This window comes from Dipteris shenzhenensis, chromosome 15 (genome assembly GCF_047967505.1).
Source record: "Dipteris shenzhenensis isolate YYH24624 ecotype China chromosome 15, Dip_SZ_1.0, whole genome shotgun sequence".
Classification (NCBI taxonomy): Eukaryota; Viridiplantae; Streptophyta; class Polypodiopsida; order Gleicheniales; family Dipteridaceae; genus Dipteris; species Dipteris shenzhenensis.
Genome location: NC_141610.1, coordinates 29,875,860 through 29,895,977, shown reverse-complemented (window position 1 = coordinate 29,895,977; position 20,118 = coordinate 29,875,860). Strand labels below are relative to the sequence as shown.

At 41.5% G+C, this 20,118-nt stretch overlaps 1 protein-coding gene across 1 annotated transcript; it reads right to left on the bottom strand.

Annotated features, from left to right (window-relative positions):
• Nucleotides 1–406: 406 nt before the first annotated feature.
• LOC147893662 (Protein prenylyltransferase superfamily protein) lies at nucleotides 407–3,494 on the bottom strand. The gene has a single exon (XM_087386609.1). The coding sequence runs from the start codon at nucleotides 3,441–3,443 to the stop codon at nucleotides 597–599; it is 2,847 nt and encodes a 948-aa protein (XP_087242735.1). The 5' UTR covers nucleotides 3,444–3,494; the 3' UTR covers nucleotides 407–596.
• Between the last annotated feature and the right edge of the window lie 16,624 nt (nucleotides 3,495–20,118).

Here is a 20,118-nt window from a genome sequence, read left to right as displayed (position 1 = left end):
AAAAGAAAGACTCCACCCTAGGATGTATGGGAGTGTCATCCCAAACTAGAAAATGACTCGACATGGGAGCTACAATGTGCATCTATCATCTCACACACCCTAAACCTTAAATTATATGCTACTAAAATGAAAGTTGCACCATGTTAAACCTGATTAGGGGACTTGTACAACCTAAACCCAAATGAACCTGACCAAAGTGAACTTTACTCCTCAGACCTTCATATACTAAAAAACTGATACTGTTTTCACCTGCAGCTCAAAACTTCCCCCTTTCTACACACTTGTCTCCAAAAGCATGAGGGTGTTGGGGGGCAGGGCGGCGGCAAAAATCATGTTATCAAGCTCTACGAAGACCCTTAATTCTATAAGGTGAAAAAGTAGATTAAAATTTCCTAATCCGCTGGAGGCTCATGTCTCTCTCTATAAAGCCTCAAAACCATCAGAGATTTAAAAAAATATTATGTAATGGAGTACACATAAGGATTCACTAATTCCTTGAGGTCAGAATGGAACTCCTGCCCATGACAGACATATTCAGTGAATGATTGTGCAATGGGATTAGAGTACCTTTTGGGATGGAAGACCAAGGGAATATCTCAATGATTTGAATGCTCATCATCTCCATGAATATGATGTTGTATTCTCAGAAGGAAGCTTTCCAATGCCACATAATCATCTGTATTAGAGAAGCTCTCTCCTTGCTTTATTAGATTCCGCAGAAGCATTTGAGCTGAGTAAAGCTCTCTTTTAGTTCCAGACTTCAAGGCCATGTCCACATATACTTCACTAAGTTGCAATGAAACCTGGCAAAGCTTCTGGAACCGATCTCTACTATGTTTCCAATCAGACCCCTGCAAGCTGCGAACTTGCTTCAGTAGTGCCTCGGAGCACATTGTCAAATCACCTTTGATCCTATGCCAGCGTGCCAACAAACCCCATACTGCTCCATCTTGACAATTCTGAACAACTTTCGATAACAATTTGCCTTCTCTCTCAATCAACCATACCCTCTCTGATGGTTGCTGTTCCTTCGAATGCTCCCTTCCATTGTCCTTTAAGGGGGGAAAAGCCCCTTCTGTGCCCTCAAGATAGACTTCATGTTTCAATTCTCTGCTGTCCTCTTTAGACCTTGCATCTTGTCTTAAGCCTGTGCTTACGATGGGCCCACAAGCATCAGTGGATAAGTTGTGCTCCATTTTAATGCTTCCAGCTTCAGCTACACACGTGTCCGTTGGATCAGGTATTGCCTCGATTTCATCCATCAGCTTAGTGAGACAATCCAAGTTTATGCGTTTCCCTTGAGATAACTCGAGAACCATGTGTAATGCATCAATGGCCTGCCCAAATTTTTGAATATCCAAAGCAACATGTGCATAATTTTCCCACATTTGCCAACTGTGTCGTCTCAATTTCAGAGCTTCACCAAATGCAATATACGCTTCTTTGCTCCTGTTCTTCATCATATGAATAGCAGCAATATTGTTCCATGCTTCTCCATCATCAGGATCAAGCTGCACCGCACGGGTAAATGAATCGAGAGACTTATTGAGTTCTCGAGCCTTTAATGATGCTGAACCTAGCGCAAACCACCCTCGTGGATGCAATGAATTTAGGGCAAGGGCAGCTTCCCAGTGTCTTACGGATCTTGTATATTCCCCTTTATTGTATGCAGACTGCCCCAAAGACCTCTGAGCTCGAGCAAATCGATGCCCAGCAACCTCCCAAGCCTTAGCATAGCATTCTTCATTAAGGGTCACATCACCAAGAGCACACCACAGCCTTGGATCCTCAGGTTGAAATTGTAAACGTTCATTTATAAGCTCCACAGCTGCAGCTTTTTTTCCAAGCAAGCAGTAGCAATCAATCAAATTGTTCCACAGTTCAAGCTCTTCAAAGATCCTTAAAGCATCTCTTATCATTCCGCAGCTAACCATCAACTCTGCATACTCTTTGAGCAGCACAGGAAGGATAGGAAAATTTACACAGAAGGCATAGCACATCCGCTCCTGTCCTCCTTTTTTAGCATTTCTACGTATCTCTTCAACAAGTTGCTCCATCATCACCAGAGCTCGTTCCCTGGTGCGACTCCTCGTGCATTCCCAACGAATGCGGAAAAGCTGGCAGCAGCACTTGACCATGAAGTGTGAACACTGTTGAGCATCGACTGCCTCAATAAATGGTGCCATCTGCCATCCCTTTAGCTCATCATCTGGATTACTCTTCTTTATGTCCAGGCATAGGGCCAATATAACTGCCTGCTGTACACTACTTAAGATACTTGGCTCATTCGACTCCTCACTCCCTACCAGCTTAGGAATCATTAGAATGTCCTCCGTGGAACTTCCGTTTTCATCACCTACATCAGACAGTTCACCAGCTATCTTTACACCAGAACTTGATTTGACAGCTGCATCTGGCCTTTTGACATCTGGTTTTGAATGAGTATTTGCAATTAGAACCATCTGAGCTTTAGGATCAACCTGATAGGCGGTTCGAAAACCAAGGACACCGGTTAAATGAAGCTCAAGACCACAAGCTTCTTTGGCAGCCTCAAATTGTTCCCTGGCATTGTCTACATGGCTGTATGCATACTCTAGCAGGCCACATTCTAGATGCACTGCTGTTGTGATAAGTGTGCCAATATTACTGTACACAGCTGGTTTCCATAAAGTTTCAAATGAAGAGAAGGTGCTACTGAACTGTTTCAATATTTCTGACTTCAGCGCTGTGAGAGCCGAATACAAGGAGGGAGAGCGCTCTGCCAAAATCTTTTGATGTGCCAGTAATGCACGGCATGCCCACCAACTACTCGTGCCCAATTGTCCTCCAATCCCTTCCCGACTACCCTTCCTCGCTTCCAAAGTATCCCACAGCAAAATTTTTGCCAATATCAAATACTGTGGAAGGGAACATGAACCCAAAAGATCACAACCATCGACCATGAGTTGCTTTTTGGCCCATGCGTTGCATTCTTCTTCACTAAATTGTTTATCTGACAAGATTGGCAGTGGACACTGTGGATAATTCATAGAAGGCCCTGTCACATTTGCCTGCCAAAAGGCAAGTAGGGAGGCCACTCCGACGGCCATTACTAACAACCTCCTGCTTCTGGTCAGCTTGGCACAACCATCCTCGCAGCCTCCGGGATCAATGAAAGATAATACATGAAGACGCACAGAATTATACAGATCCTCACCAGTACGAGCTGACGCCCAAGTGCTACAGTGAGGTTCCCATAAGAGTGATCTGAGAGGATCTCCAGAAAGAGCATTGGGAAAGGCCCCTTTCTGGATGTTGTCCACGATACTTTCGACGGCAGCGTGCAGAGCAAGAAGGCCAAAATCTTGTTCCGAGTTTTGTTCAGGGACCCAGGTCTGCAAATCTTGAAGTTCAGGGGATGCAAGGGAGCACATGAGAAGACGAAGCTCATGCAAGGAAGTCATACTCCCAAATGACCAGGTGGAGAAAACCCAAGTTCAAGGATGTTCGATATGTTCAAGGATGTTCTACGTCAATATAGTAAGGATAGCACTAATCCATGTCTACAAGGGCGGAATTCAAATTCGAAAGCTATCCCATGCTGTTTATTGGTGCATCATAGTGTGGGCCGGGAGGCAATGCGCCTCCTTCCCCAAAGAGTTATAATCCGAGGGAACGGGCCCTTCCTTGGGTACCAAGATAATGCCGAGAATATTAACGTGGAGAATATAAATGCCGATAATATTAGCATCGAGATAAGTCTCACGAATGCATAAAGTACTGACATATTACCTAAATGTCAATAGTCGTAATCGTAGTTGAACGCCAAGAGACAATATTCCAAAAACTTGCCAATGTGAGCTTGAGAGGATCTATGTGTGTCTTTGAGCGGGATGCTTTCAACATTCTCAGATCATTTAGTAGACTCTAGACATCACAAAAAGACAACTATCATTAGAGGAAGTCCGAAGTAGAGTACATAACGTTCTCACTCTCCACTTAGCCAACGTTACGTGCTTCTCCAACCTCGGGAAAATGGGAGTTTGAACACTATAGTAAGGCGAGCTTTTAGGCTTATGAAAGTAGAGCATAAGGTCATCGTGAAACTCTCCAAAGCTTCGCATGCCAAGGCTATGCCACGCTGGGCTTCATCTCTTCACGGCCTTTCTTTTCACACTGTTAGATTATCAATGCCCACGATTTTTATAAGTGGCTCAAGGATAAGTCTCGCAAATAGATAAGATACTGGCATATTATCTTAATGTCAATTATAACCATAATGATAGTTGATTGCCGATAAAATCACTACGAGCAATGCGCTAGACGAAATTTAAATTCTTGTCATCTTTTAGTGATTTGTTTCAAAAACTTGCCAATGTGAGCCTGAGAGGATCTACGACTCCATTGGTGAATCCGACTTCTCTTTTGCCGTGTACTACTAGATTTTGCCATTGCTCATCTTCTACAAGAATCTATGGCAGCTCAAACATGTGACTAAGCTCCATGAGTATGATCATTTCAAGGAGGATGCCGCAGGAGGCTCCTTGCCTAACTATATGACATGAAAGAAGCAAATGATGATCATCCTTCTCATGATGTAACAGAAGGCTAGAAGCTTGTGAAGGAGGTGTATGAGACTTTAAGGGCTAGCCCTCAGTGGAATGAGACGTTGTTAGTGATCACTTATGATGGCCATGGTGGATTTTTTGACCATGTTGCCACACCTCTTACAAACGTCCCTAATCCTGATGATTTGGCAGCTTCTTCAAATTTGATCGGATGGGTGTGCATGTGCAAGCCCTTCTAGTCTCTCCCTAGATTGAGAAGGGACAGTTTTGCATGGACCCTTTGGCCCTACTCCCTCTTCAAAATTCGAGCACTCATTATTGCCAGCAACTGTCAAGAAGCTGTTCACTCTCGATGCATATTTTTTGACCCAGAGAGATTCTTGGGCAGGTTCTTTTGAGAGTCTTGTACTGGGATGAATTGCACCTAGGATAGATTGCCCAGGTGTGTGATGGTAATTCGTTCTACTACATGAGTGAAAGAAAAGTTGAACTGTTTTCCCAAGCACCATGTGCATGCTCTATTTTTGAATGATTTGTATCAACATGCTATAACATATTTGTATTGTCGTAATCTCTATCGGATTTGAATTCTCTTTGGATTTGCTTTTTAAAACACAAATGTAAGTAATTTTTTATTGATCTCTGATAGGTTTGGATTCTCTTTGCATTTGCCTTTTTGAAGCAAAAATTGTAAGGATGCTTGCGTTGGATCTTTGGGTTGCTGAACCATCATGCATTCATGTTTGAAATCACATTTAGTGTGTCATGAGTATTGTATTTGCATACAATTTTGTATTGCTACTACAGAGGAACTTCCAACTCCACCATGTTTCTTGAGGTATTCACCAGCTAATGAATGTGCATCTGCTCTATACTCGAAGGAAAGATTGAAGAAAGAGTGTGGTGGATGATGAGTTGCCTTTCTTTTATCCCAATAGTAGCTCGTCACGGTAACCTCTTGCTCTCTAACCATGCTAATACCATTGTTTGGCAAAGCTTCCATCACCCAATCGATACCATCCTCAAGGATCAGACCATCACCATTGGCATGAGCGCCCACAATTGATGAGAAATTCAGCTCATGGGCAACATCTATGACTATAGTGCATGAGCGCCCGCAATTGATGAGAAGGATTACATGATGTTCATTGTAGTTACAAGCCTGGAAATGTCTACAAGAGGCCACAACAAAGTCTCTCCCCCAAAATTGATTGTGCCCTCTCTTTTGTGAAGACGTTTGGGACTATGAGAGCAAATTGCATGACTCTTCTAGCTACTTTCTTCCACAGATCATTTGAACATGAACTTAACAGAATACTTGATAGCATCTCCTCAATTGTGCTTCATAGATCGAGTGCCAAGAAATTTCACAATGTGCTCGATGGTCATCCATTGTTATGTTCTGAAAATCGATTGATACCCCTTAAGAATTACCATCCCTGCACCATCGATTACCATCCATGCACCATCATTTTGTTGTTGGAGGGTGTGCTGACAAGTGGGTTAATGCCCTAGATCATTGTTGTAAGAGTGGTTTTTTTGGGGTTTGCACTAGAAAAGGTTTGAGCGGTTAAGATGATAGTCATCACAGAGATGAAAATCCTTTGTTTTGCACACACATCGCAAGGTTGATTGTTCGACTCTTTTTCCTATGTTATCTTAGAACAACCATGGCACCACTTTGAAGGGAATGTGGTGTACTATGTAGGGAACTGTGGTGTATTACGTGACCAAATCTACTCCTTGCCTTGTCCATAAACTACATCTATAGCTGAAGCTAAAAAACTCTTATAAGCAAGCTCTATGAACTATTCACCTATAGTGATCTGCAACCTTTATGCCGATTTTAACTTCTGCAACCTTTATATAGTGATCTGCAACCTTTATATCGATTTCAACTTCTACTGTCGCTGCTCATCTGTATAGTGTAGCCAGAGAAACACCATTAATTACTTAGATATAAAACACTTGGGTTGCGCAAAAATTAACAAACTACTACAGAACAAGATTCTCATCAAAACAACCTCGTACCATAATTCTCAATGAAACAACCAAAAAATCGTATGCTTTAAGCACAATGTTTGCTCTTGGTTGAAAACACTTTTGGTTAAAAATGCAGCAAATAAATCTCTACACCCGTAACTGAAGCTGCAAATCAAATAGAGTATTTTCTGCACTCTTTGCTCATCTGTCTTTGAATCAAAGTTAAAACATTTATATAGTTTTACTATGAAAAACACCAATATGCTTTTAGGGCTTTAGTGAAAACTTTAGTGAAAAACTTAAGTAGTGTGATCAAACCAAATTGAGGACCTAAGATTAAACCAAATCAATCGCCTATATCCATGACACGTGGCTCAAGGAGGTGTGAGAAAACCCAAACATCTCCCTAGGCTGCTTGCCATAAAAATTAAAATTTGGAGAAGGACAAATCAAGAAGGTTCTCGTGCCACCTTGAGCATATATATGAAGGGAAGGGAGTCAAGGAGAAGGGCATAGAGGGAGAGGGGTAGGGTAAGGGGGGGAGAGGAAAGAGAGAAGCTATATGTAGGGAGACGGGGAGGTAAGGGAGAGAGGGAGACAGAGTGGAAAGGGAAAGGGCTGAGGGGAGACGGAGGAAAGGGAGGGAGTTGCATTGAGCAAGAAGAGAGGGGAGGGGTTGAGTCGAGGAAGGGGGGCGCTAAGGAGGGTGGCAGAGGTGAGGAGAGAAAAGAGAGATGTAGCCATGAGGGAGCAGGCTGAGGCAAACGAGGCATAGCGAGACAAAGTGAAGGAGGCAAAAGAGGGATGGATTGATTAATTGAGTGTTAATTTGCTTATAGGTTAGGCTAATCAATTGATTGTCTCTTGGCTTCCTCTCCCAATCCAAACCTCTGAAGCAACTTTTGAGTTGAATCTCCCTAAATTTATTAGAAATTGAATGCACGAGTAGCTTGACCCATCTATGATGGGCTAGAGACCTGCTCCGCTGGGTGTCAAGATGGTGCTCATAGATTGCGTTTAATAAAATTTAAGGTTTCATTTATAAATCTCAAACTTTGAGGAATTTTAAGATAATTTGTGAAAAACATATACATACAAACCAACACACACGTACACACACACACACACACACACACACACACACAAATATTCAAGAATTTTCAGTTGTCTTTCATTAAACCAAACTTCTAAACACACATACACACACACAAAACACTAAATATTAAAATATAAAGAAATATCTGTCTATTATGAGGGTTAGAGACCCTCTTCGATGGGTCTCAAGGTTTGGATCCTAGGGTGCCTTTAATTTCAAGGAATAAAAGTATAGCTTTTATTTACAAATCTCAATATATGAATGCTTTTATATGAAATTCAAATTGGATCTTTAGATTTATTTTCAGTTGGGTAGACTATCAAAAATCATAATAGTGGAGAGTTTTTGGATAAGAAAACATGGATTAATCAAATTTGGCAATGTCTGAGAAGGAGAAAATTGAAGAGAGCAAGAGTAGAGGGACAATTGGATTGTTGCATGATAGCAGAGCATGAGCCCCTAATCATGTTCATACTTTTCTCATCGCCTTCAAGATTTCCTCTTAGCGTTGTAGCCTTGGAAGCAATTTTCCTCCCCTCACCCATGCATTCACTTACCAGCTGTGCATCGCCTATTTTCCATACCTATGCCTCTTGGTCATCTTCTCATTTGTTGCAAGCAAAAAGCACCAGATGGCACTGCCCTTTGACTGCTATATTGCACCTCACAATTAATATAATAGATATAGATGCACATCTAGACAGAGACACATACAACAACAAAAAGGTAGTTTGTGGGGATCTTGGATTACATGGGCATAAATTTGTTGAATCCCTTCTAAGTTTTTAGTCTCCCTTAACCCTACTTAAGTTCTTTCTTTGCATGCAACATTATCTTATTGCTCACACTCCTATTGCACACTGTCTAAATCTGAATTGAGAGAGAGAGAGAGAGAGAGAGAGAGGTGTTGCAGCATCCATGTCTTCTTCTTTTGGCGTCTGTAGCTCAACAACACATTCTACAGCTTGATTAGCATCTTTAAGTTTGGGATTATGCAATTGTACTAACTATTTCTAGAGATTTATGATAACATTAGTCCAGATGATCTTCTCTACAATTTGCCTAGACTTTTGTTTCATATCACATAGAGTCCTACTTGAGGATGACAATAGCCACAAATTTGGGGATGTCTCTCAAATCCACTCAAGTAAAAGTTTGTCTAGACATTGTTTGAAAATGTGCTCTTTTCCCTGCAAAACATGCCAAACGCAGAATGGCCTGCTGTAACCCCTATCATTGCACAATGTTCCTTCTGTTCTCCAACAAAATCTCATTGTGAAGCTAGGATCTTGGAGGACAAAAATAATATGGTGATATAGTACTATGCCTTTATAGCAATGTGCACATAACATTTTCCTTGGCTTGTGCCTAATTTGAGAATCATTAGAGACAAAGTTTCTACTATCATTACTGATGTTCATCTTAATTTTGCATCCACACAGTAGTCGAGCTGCACAGTAGTTGAGCTATGTGGAAATCTTCAACACATAGTAGTCGAGCCGTGTGGAAATCTTTAGCACATAGTAGTCGAGCCGTGTGGAAATTTTTAGCACTTCCCAAGAACATGTATCTCTTTTTCATTATGACTTAAGATTAGAATTTGAGGAGCCTTTGAATTGCCTGAGCCTTCTTTCTTTGTTTCAATAATTGCCTACCTTTTTACCTTTTTTGAACTGTGATTTGGTGTCTTTAAATCCTAAATTGCTGATTTGTAATTGCAAACCAAAGTTTGGTATCTCCAATCACGACTACTACCCAAGAAATTCATTCCTGTTAGAAGGATAAGCTAATAGATCTACAAATGAAATGTGCTATCTATACACCTCCTCTCTGCAATTTATAATTACAACTACACAATATAGCTTATGGGGATTTGGACTGGATTGAACATGTAACATGGCTGATAGGTAGTGACTTCTAGCAATGATTCCAAAGGAGATTCAATTCCACTTTGAAATTGAAAAGAAGGCCATAACCATAGTGACTCTAGAAATGAATCCAAAAGAGATTCAATTCCAGTTTGAAATGGGAAAGAAGGGCATATCCATAGTAACTCTATTCAACCCCAAGAATGCTTACCTCTCTTTTCTATTCCTACAACTATGTCCTCACGGTAGCCTTCTTCATGCAATTTTCTGCCTTACGATTCTTACACACATATCGTCACCCAGCTCCTGCTGATCTTTCCTCTTCAGTTGTTTGCATATATTTATATATGTTTTTAATTTATATATCTATTTACAAATATATATATATATATTTTTATTTATTTATTTATATACAAATATATTTATTTATTTCTCTCTCTCTCTCTCTCTCTCTCGCTCTATATATATATGTATATTATTTATATAATTTTTTATATTTATATAGTTATTCATATTTATATATTTGTGTATACATATAGACATATATATCTATGGTATTTATTTCTATATATTTATTTATATATAAATTTTCATTTTATTTATTTATAATTATATATATATATATAAATTTACATATTATTTATATAGTTTTTTATATTTATATGTTTATTCATATTTATATATTTTTGTGTATATACATACATATATATATGATATTTATTTCTATATATTTATATATTATTTTTCATTTTATTTATTTATAATTATATATACATATATATATATATATATTTAAATACACACACACACACACACACACACATTTAACTTCTTTGTATTTTTTCTTTTAATTTCTTGTTAGTTTTCTTTTAATTAAAAAAAATTTTCCTCTTAAATTTGTTTTTAATTTAAAAAAAAATTATCCCAGTCCCTTTTTCTTCGCCCCCCCCCTTTTTTTTGTTGTTTCTATTTTTTCTATTTCAATTATGTCCTATTCTACCCTCTCTATATATATATGTATTTACGCCTAATTCTTATGGTCTTTTCTACCTAATCAACTATAATATATAAAGTCCTAGTTCCTTAACCTTAGTAAACCGTGTTTTATAATTTCCTTTTGTTAATTCATTTCTGTAGTCTTTCCCTAATTAGTCCTTATGTCCTTATCCCCAATTACTCTACTATTCCTTACCTTATTATAGGATAATGATATTTTCATTTTTTCCCTCTATTAAATATAGTCCCATTTACTTTGTCCAATTTAATTTTCCTGTTTTTTGATTTTTAGAAAAATCCAAATAAACCCACCCCCCCTATATTAGTGTTGACTAATCCTACCTATAATAAACCCAACAATCGTGGTTGTCTAAGCCTATTAATGTTGACTAATCCTACCTATAATAAAAGACCCCCTACTCGCACTTTATATCGGGCCTCGTTTTCAAATCCATCTAGCCTACCTGCTTTCCCCCAAAAAAACACTCAACCCAAAAAATTTAATCTACGGACTAAATGGGTCACTCGACTATAGTCTCTGACTACCCAACTGACTGACTGTGGCTTGCCTATATAATGTAGACGACACCCCCTCGTTTCTCTAGCTAAATCCCATGAATTGTGAGCTTCTACTCGTCCCTACCATTGTGCCTTTTCTCCTATAGACCTACGCCTCTACGGACTGCGTTCCTCGACTGTTGCACCCACAGCAGCTCCTCAAACTATCTGGTGGCGACGCTGTTCTTACTCCATTAGTTTGTCTTTTTAACTTCCTCCCTTACTCTGGCTTTTCTTTGCGCTGCACTTTTCATGCCTCTTTGTCTCTGCTTTTGCGCACAATTTTTTCACACACGTATAAGGTTCATGAAGGTGGTTCTTGTCTTTTCTTCTTAACTCCCTGCTTCTAAGTACATTGATCTCTCCATGGCTTTATTGCGTAGTGGCTCGCCTACGTCGGCTCTTTCTGAGCTCCATGGCTCTCCTACCGTCCGAGCCTTTTGCATGATATCCTTATAAAACACTATTACATACTCCTCCATCGCCTCACTGATGCTGCTTAGTTTTCAACGTCTTTTTGACTAGCTGCTCACCAGTGCCTTCATACTCACCTTTGTGTCACCTCTTTACCCCGCTCTATTTTGCAACGGCAGCGTTAGCCCCTTCCCGTGTTCTTTGTTTCGCCTATGCCATTGACGTTGTAATAAATTCTTGTAACTGGCTGTGGTAAAGGCATGGTTGCTTGGTAGCCACTTGTCGGGTCAACCTTATAGTTGACTGATTGCTTATTTTCCCTTTTGCCCCCTTTTTTTGCTTGTCCCCTCGGAACATAGTTCCCCCTAGGGAATTTTAGATATATATAAAACTTGGACGTGGAGGACCCCCACCTCTTTCTTGGGTACGTAACACCACCAACAGCAGACCAAACTCCCCCAACGGTGCTTGGGAGGATTCAAGATAAAGAAGATGAAGAAGAGCCTGCAGAACCACAATGGCAACGGCCATTCTCGAAGTGGGTAAAGCAGCTTTTGGATGGCAGAGAACCTCCAGCCATTGAGGAGGAACCATCCGAACAGGTCCAAGAGATTAGAGGAGCAAAGAAGAGCGCAGGAACACTTACTCAACTATGCTTTGATGACAGAAGTGATCTGTGCTGATGAACCCAAGTGTCTTAAAGAGGCACAGGGTGATGATAGGTGGATGGAGGCTATGCAGTCGGAGTATGGCTCCATAATGAAGAACAACACTTGGGACCTTGTGGATCATCCACCAAAATGCAAGGTAATCGGCACCAAGTGGGTGTACAAGACCAAGTACAAGTCCGACGGCACGTTGGATAAGTACAAGGCTCGGCTCGTGGCAAAAGGATTTGCATAGGTACATGGTTTTGATTATCAGGATATTTTTGCTCCCACAGCTCGACTAACCACAATTCGCAGTGTTTTGGCTTTAGCTGCCCAGGGAAGTTGGCCCGTGTTTCAGATGGATGTAAAATCCGCCTTTTTGAATGGGGATCTCAAGGAGGAGGTATACGTGAAACAACCACTAGGTTTTGTGATCCCCGGTTCAGAAGGTAAAGTCTGTAAACTCAAGAAGGCACTTTACGGGCTGAAACAGGCCCCACGAGCGTGGTACCAGCGAATTGATGCCTACTTTCTGCAAAACAGGTTCAAAAGGAGCCCATCTGATGCAAATTTGTGAAAAAATAGGAAAAGGTTCTTGATAAAAGAGGGTTAAAGAGAGGGAAAAAAGAGGGGGGAAATATCTTCAGAGAAGGAGGCAGGTGTATGATCGTGGTCCTTTATGTGGACGACATTGTCATAACAGGGAACCATGAAGAGAAGATCTCGCAGACAAAGCATTTGCTAGGAAGAGAGTTTGAAATGACAAACCTCGGACTGATGCATTTCTGTTTGGGGATTGAAGTTTGGCAAGAGCCGAAATAGATTTTCATTTCACAGCTGAAGTATGCTGGAGAGATACTGAAGGCATTTGGCATGGCTGAGTGCAAGACAGTTGGTACCCCTACGGAGGTTGACGTGAATCTCTCAAACGAGGATTCATCACCACTGGTGGACAAAGCGAAGTACAGAAGACTTGTGGGCAGTTTGATTTACTTATGCAACACACGGCCGGACATCAGTTTTGCGATTGGTGTACTAAGTAGGTTTTCCAATAAGCCCCAGGAGAACCATTCGAGGGTAGGGATGTGGGTGTTGAAATACATAAAAGGCACACTTGATTATGGCATCACCTATACCAAGGGCAACATCTTGACCGGATTCTGTGACTCAGATTGGGCAGGAGACGTGGGCAGCAGGAGATCAGCAACAGGTTATTGTTTCTCACTTGGATCTGGAGAGTTGTCATGGGTCAATAAGAAGCAACCCACAGTTGCTCTTTCTTCTACCGGCCGAGTACAACTCTGCATGCTTTGCTTCTTGCGAGGCAGTGTGGTTGAGGAGGATTCTGGGGGACATGGGTGCAGTGCAGAACAAGCCTACGCAGTTATCATGTGACAATTAGAGTTGCATGGTGATTGCAAAGAACCCTGTGCTCCACGCTCGCACAAAACACATTGAGATTCAATATCACTTTGTACGCGAGCTCATCATGGATGGAGAGGTCGACTTGGTGTACTGTACGAACTGTACGACTATAGAGAATGCTGCGGACATCTTCACAAAGGCTCTTGGAAGAGATTTGCTGGAGAGGCATCTTCATCAACTTGGCATTGGACCGAAAAAGTACATTCACTTGCGGGTGGACATTGAGGGGGGGTGTTAGATATCAATGCTCCACTCTCATGTAACTATGCGGGAACCAACTAACTCTACTTATAAGCCCCCCATATGAGGAGAAGGCATTTGAGTGGTAGGTCCTAGTTTGGACACCAGATGGGGGCCATGTGTGGCCTGATGGTTGGACGAAGTTGGCACACTACCAACTAGGCTACATGCAAGTGCGGGAAGGCATCCCATGACTGGCCACATTGAGGGTAGACGGAGCATTTCTCGGGGCAGCCCACTCTTGGGTTGCAGGGCCCGTTTGAAGTCCCAGATGATCCCAAATGGCTGTGGGCCGAACGGAGACCATAGGTTAGTTGCCCTATTTTGCGCACCGGTTCTATCATGTGGTCGGTGGCCTCCGACCCCTAGTCGACCGTTTTGGGCAGACTGGGTCGGTCACCCAATTGAGCCCAACCGACTACGATTGGTGGCTATATAAGAGCAAGCCTGTGAAGCCCATTTTATCACTGGCTACAGCAACCCTGATTCCTTAGCATCTAGCCTCCGTCCTCTACTGTTTCTAGCATGCCATCGAAGCTTCTCTCACAGGAGCACATGGATGGGAGGCAGCGCCATCTATTGTATCAGTTCTATAGTAATCAAATTTTTTATTCTCCATATTATTTGGTTTTCTCTCTTGTGTACGAGATCCTCTTATCTATTGAGCACAGACATTGTATTGTTTTCTTATAGATAGTATATAGGGCGACGTAGGGTGGAGTATTAAATGGGGGCCACAATTAAAGAGCACACAAGAGACTACAAATTATGTGACTCTACAACGTGACGGCCACGTGGGTGCGACAATCAGTGTTTGCAACTGGACTCTAGAGGATAGAGCTTGCAACTGCAAGACAGACACTGCAAGTGGCATGCAGCCTCTGAATTGGAAGAGGAGATAGCCCCAGATTGGCGATTAGACTGCGACACATGGCGGAGGATGTGAAGAAGGCCATTGACCATCGAACACATGGGGGACATCGTTGTCTACTCTGCGTGCCCACCATCCATGTGATAACTTCGAGTCAAGTGGTGCAGCTCTAGAGGGAGTAAATGTTGACAAAGGGGGAGTGGCGACGATGTTATGATGGCCCATGAGCAAGTGCCACATGGCATGGAAATGGCTCGCTATTGCAACTCAGAGTTATCGCATAAGACACGTGGCAAGACACGCCACGTCAGACTCTACGTAAGTCTGGGCAAGAGGGAGAGAGAGAGAGAGAGAGAGAGAGAGAGAGACATGGAGAGGACATAAATTTTTATATAAATATATACAAATAAATATAAAAATAAGAATATATGTGTGTGTGTGTGTGTGTGTTTAAAAAATAAAACCTTTTAAAGACACGGCACACGATGCTCAAATAAGGGTGGATAATAAATTTATCACCTAATGGGTAAACATAAAATATGTATCCAAAAAATGTTAAGTTCATCAAATAGTCTAGGGTCCAACCTCCGGGTCCACTCACCAAAAAGAACCGGAGGTTATGACTTCCCTAATTTTCCTTGCATTTTGCTTTTCGATATAAAAATGGCCTAGTTCTATTCTCTTGTCCACTTGTTTCTCTTTCCCTCCGTGCATCTTCCAATATTTTAGAAATAGGGGCCACTTTGGCAAGGTCTCTGTTTGCAGACATCCTAGTAGTCTTACGGAATTCGTTTGAGTTCGTCCCTAGAATTTCCTTTGAGTCCATCTTGGTATGTATAAAAAAGTGTTGAATCTGTCAAGTAGTCCAGGCTCCAAGGTCAGGGTCCACTTACCTCTGCCACCATCCAAGAAAAATGAGGTATTATAAGATCATCATTTCAAATGGGTAGACAGGTAATGCCTGTATCCCCTGGTGTGTTATTGCTTTATCAAGGAACATAGACAACCATCTAGATTCACAAGTAAATTTTTGAAAATCCATCAAGAGCATAATGCAAAATTCGTATCACATGTCACCTTCTAAATCCATAATTGAAAGATCTTTTCAACTTCTCATAAACAAATGAATAACCTCTTATAACTAAAGGAAATTTTACTACAATTAATAGAGATAAAAGAGCAAAAAATTGAAACAAGTTATCGGAACCACCACAAAAAATACTAATGAGGGGGGTAGTCCACATCTTGACATTTAGGAATGAGAATCAAGCTCATAACATAATCAATATTATATAAGGAGGGTAATCCTTACCCTTGAAAGATTAACCACAATTAAATGAAGGGAAGAACTATAGAAACAACACTAGTAAAATTAAGAAGAAATAACTGTCTAAAAACTTTATGAAGAAGAGGGAATTTACACAATAAAGAGGTAAACTAACCACACGTAATCAAATGAGGACCAAAAGGAACACTAAAAGGAACACACAAGGGAAACAATATTAAGAATTAAGGGTTACCTAAATATATAATATAATTCAAAAAAAAAAACTTTTTGGAAGGGACAATAGGGTTAATTAAGGGACAATAGCATGGAGAGATAGTGATCCATAAATTCAGGGATTTCTTTTATAATAAACCATTAGGCCCAAGAAATAAACTAATACAAGGCCTCTCCCATTTTCTTGTTTGGGGAAACCCTGGTGTTATCTTTCCAGAACTGGACAACACATTGAACAACCTCACAACTTAAGGAATCTTGTCTACGCTTTTGACCTCCATTTGTCCATTTGAAGGAAGCTTGTTTTATGTCCATGCGATGTTTCTTCAGATTCCGTGCTTGAATTCCAAGGGCTTTAGCTACTTCGCTATCACTATATTTTTTAAATGCTGAAGTGTTAGCAATCATGTGGAGAGCTGCTCTGTTTGCCAGCTAACTTATCATCACTTTCTACTCTTTTCACAAGACTCATTTATGTCTTTAAATTATCCACTATTGCCATTGATATGGACTGAAAATTTGTCTCATCGACAACCTCTTGCATATCTCAATGTTTTATAACTTTAGACAAATGTTAGCCTTCGTTCTCAAGTCCAAGTACTTTGTGGTATGCTTGAAATGTCACACAACTGTTAATGTCAAGTGTCTCATGTTCCTTTCAGAGCAATGCTATGGCAGTGCATTGAGCGAGTTCCCTTCATGGTGTGGCACTTCTAATGTGGAGTTCTCCATCTTGCGCACAACTGTATTTCAATGGTAAATCATAAATTAATGAACGACACAAGAAGACAATACGTCAAAACATGCACGCTCAATCTTATTGTACGAGAAAGTCATCCTTAGCTCTAGAGAGAGAGAGAGAGAGAGAGAGCTAGAGAATCACTCAAACATAATTGGTTTTGCACCAGAGAGAACATATGGTCCAAATGCGAGGGCTTGAATGAGAGAGAAGGGAAGAGCCAGTTTGCACAGAGAACGGAGAGAGCCGAGGAGAGAGAGAGAGCAATGGACCTCTAAGAGAGAGAGAACAATGGACCTCTAGTGAAGATGAGTGGAGATAATTGCAGGGACAGAGACAGGACTCCACGAGAGAGAAGAGAGTCGACTGTCAATGGTTTCAAACATGTGCGCGTGATTCCACGAGAGAGAAGAGAGTCAATTGAGAGTAGATTGCAGATCACGGATTCCTCGATGTGCAGGGAAATCATCCTCGATTGAGAGTGGATTGCAGATTGCAGATCGTGGACTCCTCGATATGTGGAAATCTAATCCAACTGTCAACGCCTTTTAGTACACATTTTAGTACTATATCTATGCTAGAACTTTTGCCAACAAGAGTACTTTTTTAGACACCGTAGCATGCTTTCACCCGAATGGCATGCGTCTTGGGTTCTTCACCAAGTAGGACTGACTAGAGCTCTTCTAGTGTCAGAATTTGCTATTGGATGGTAATACTTTGGACTAGATTCTCGTATCCCTCTCCTAGTCCATTCAGGATGACTTGAATCATTTCTGTTGGATTCATGGTCTCTCCTGCTGCTGCAAGTTGATTGTTGTAGTCTTTTATCTTGAGTACGTAAACATGACCGGTTTTACTGCTGCTATTGTGGAAACTCTAGTTGATTTGGTTTCTCAGTGTGAGAATCCTAGATGTGTTCTTGGACTCATAGAGAGCTGCGAAAATATCCCATGCTTCTTTCGATGTCTTGACTGTGTTGAGTTGTCCTAGCATGACATCTTGCACATTTTGCTTGATCAGATGATATGCATACTTGTCTTTCTTATCCCATTCTGCCTGAGCTCTCGAGCAACGGCAGAATCTGCTATAGCTGCAAAAATTGTTTGTGTAACTGTAGATCCCATCATAGATCCGCTGTTGGTGCTATTACAACAGGTGGAGTAGGGCTACCACTGGCTAGATCATCCAATGGTCTAGGTGTAGATCCATCGACATACTCCCATTTGTCCTGAAGTACAAGAATGGCCTCCATTTAGTATTTCCATGTGCCATAATTAGAGTTGTCTCGCTTAGCAAATGCCTCTAGATTGAGATTGCTACTCATAGACATGGTGCAACAAAAAATGTACTCACAGTGTCGTGAAAATCTCTGTATCAATCAGCTACAAAACACTGATTGTGGCAAGTGAAATCTGAACTGTGAGTGAAGATAGAACTGCAATATATAAACTTTGATTTGTATTATAAGGCTTGTGGCAAATGATGCCGAGAATAGCCAAGAGGCTTTAGAAGGCTGAAATGATGTGTATGATGCCGTGAAATAGCCATATAGGCTTTACAATGGTGGCATGTGTGTGTGAAATTAAATCATATGCTATCTGTCCACTAAACAATTAGCAATGCCTCTGAACACTCTAAAGTCTCCTCATTGAACTAATGAACGTCAGGTTTCAGGTAATGTGATGATGTGAAATCGTATGTGAGCGTATGGATTGACTTCGAGTAGGTACTAGTTGGGAATTTTAGGCATGGATTAGAAACTTGGGGAGATTCAAAGCATCCCCTTTATGATGATCTAGTCTACTCTGATCTAGATCTAAACTAACCTATCGCTCAATAACAACAAATAATTCCTTTTCTTTCGTTCTTTTTAAGTGATGGGTTAGATGCGTCGATGTAGAGGCTAATGTGCATGTAGGAAGTCGATTTGTCACGGCGGCGAGGCTAAAATGTGAGTGTAACTTGCCCGAAATGTTTGCATGATGTAACAAGCACGTAGAGCATGAAAAATCGAGCGACTTTCCTTTTTGGAGCACCCTCGAATTCTTCCTAGATCAAGAGATCTAGGTGGAGGGGCAAAAGAAGTGCAAATGTGCTCAATGATGATGTGTCACTGTGGGTCACATGCAGTGATGATGTGGCACTATGCCTAGCAAGAGGTGTGCCTATGGAGTAGTGTGTTGAGGTGGCACTTGTGTGCACATGCAAGGTGCAGAGTGTGCCTGCAGAGTGACAACTGTGCCTACAGGGGGTCAGAGTGCCATGTGGTAGTTTGATTGGTCAAAGAGTGACTTGGCACTTTGACTTTGACTTGCTAGCTTGGCAAATGAGGAGATGTGGTAGTCGGTGCCATGTGTCAATCAATGATTATGTGGCAAGCTGATGTGGACCTTCTTGACATGTCTAGGTGATGTGGCAAGGTGATGTGGCATGGTGGATGAGGTGATGATGTGGCAACCTCATGGGGCTACTGGCGTGACAAGTAGGAGTCTGCCTATGTGGCAGATAAGAATTGTAATGGGACTGCCACATGGCAGAAGGGTGACCAACCCTGTGTGATCCTGGTGAGAATAAGGATGACCACAGTTGCCACGTATCGCAACGTGGGCAACTGAAATATTTGTAAGATGCCTCAAAATCTTAGAGATTTTGTTGATGCTGCAGGTGTCATAGGAGTTGTGTGCCATCCATGGTCACAGACCCACTGGCTGTCAATGGATAAGGTCATTTGAGATGTAGGGAGCCGAGGTTGTGTCGTTTGGCACCTTATTGCATGGTGAGGTTTGCTCTTGCAGTCTGAGTGGTAGAGCCCGTGAGGTGGTGATGCAGTCTTAATCCCGTTGGCACTACTCATTGTAAGGATGGTAGAAGAGGTTGTGGGAGCACTTGGAGCACTACACATAGGAGGTTTGTTGGTTGTAGGAGCTCTGCTACGAGATGTTGATGGTGCTAACTGAGACTGGAGTAGGCTCCATGTTTCATGCAGTGTCAGTCGGTCTACAGAAGTTTGTGGCACTGGGACTAGTTTGTTGGGAGTGGAAGGAGGCATCTGCTGTGGAGTAGTAAGGTCATTACAGAATGTTTGGAGGTGCAGCTAGAGCTTTGCCCATCCTTCCTAGGAGTGGCGCACTATGGTTGTAAATGCGCTCCTCTCGGTTGGCATGGACGCTGCTTGGTAATGGACTCTTGGAGTGTTGGCTATTAGGAGTGGCTTTGCAGACGAGGCTTAT

What these genes read in the sequence shown, in the direction of transcription:
- LOC147893662 (XM_087386609.1), bottom strand. Translation starts at nt 3,443, where the DNA reads ATGACTTCCTTGCATGAGCTTCGTCTTCTCATGTGCTCCCTTGCATCC.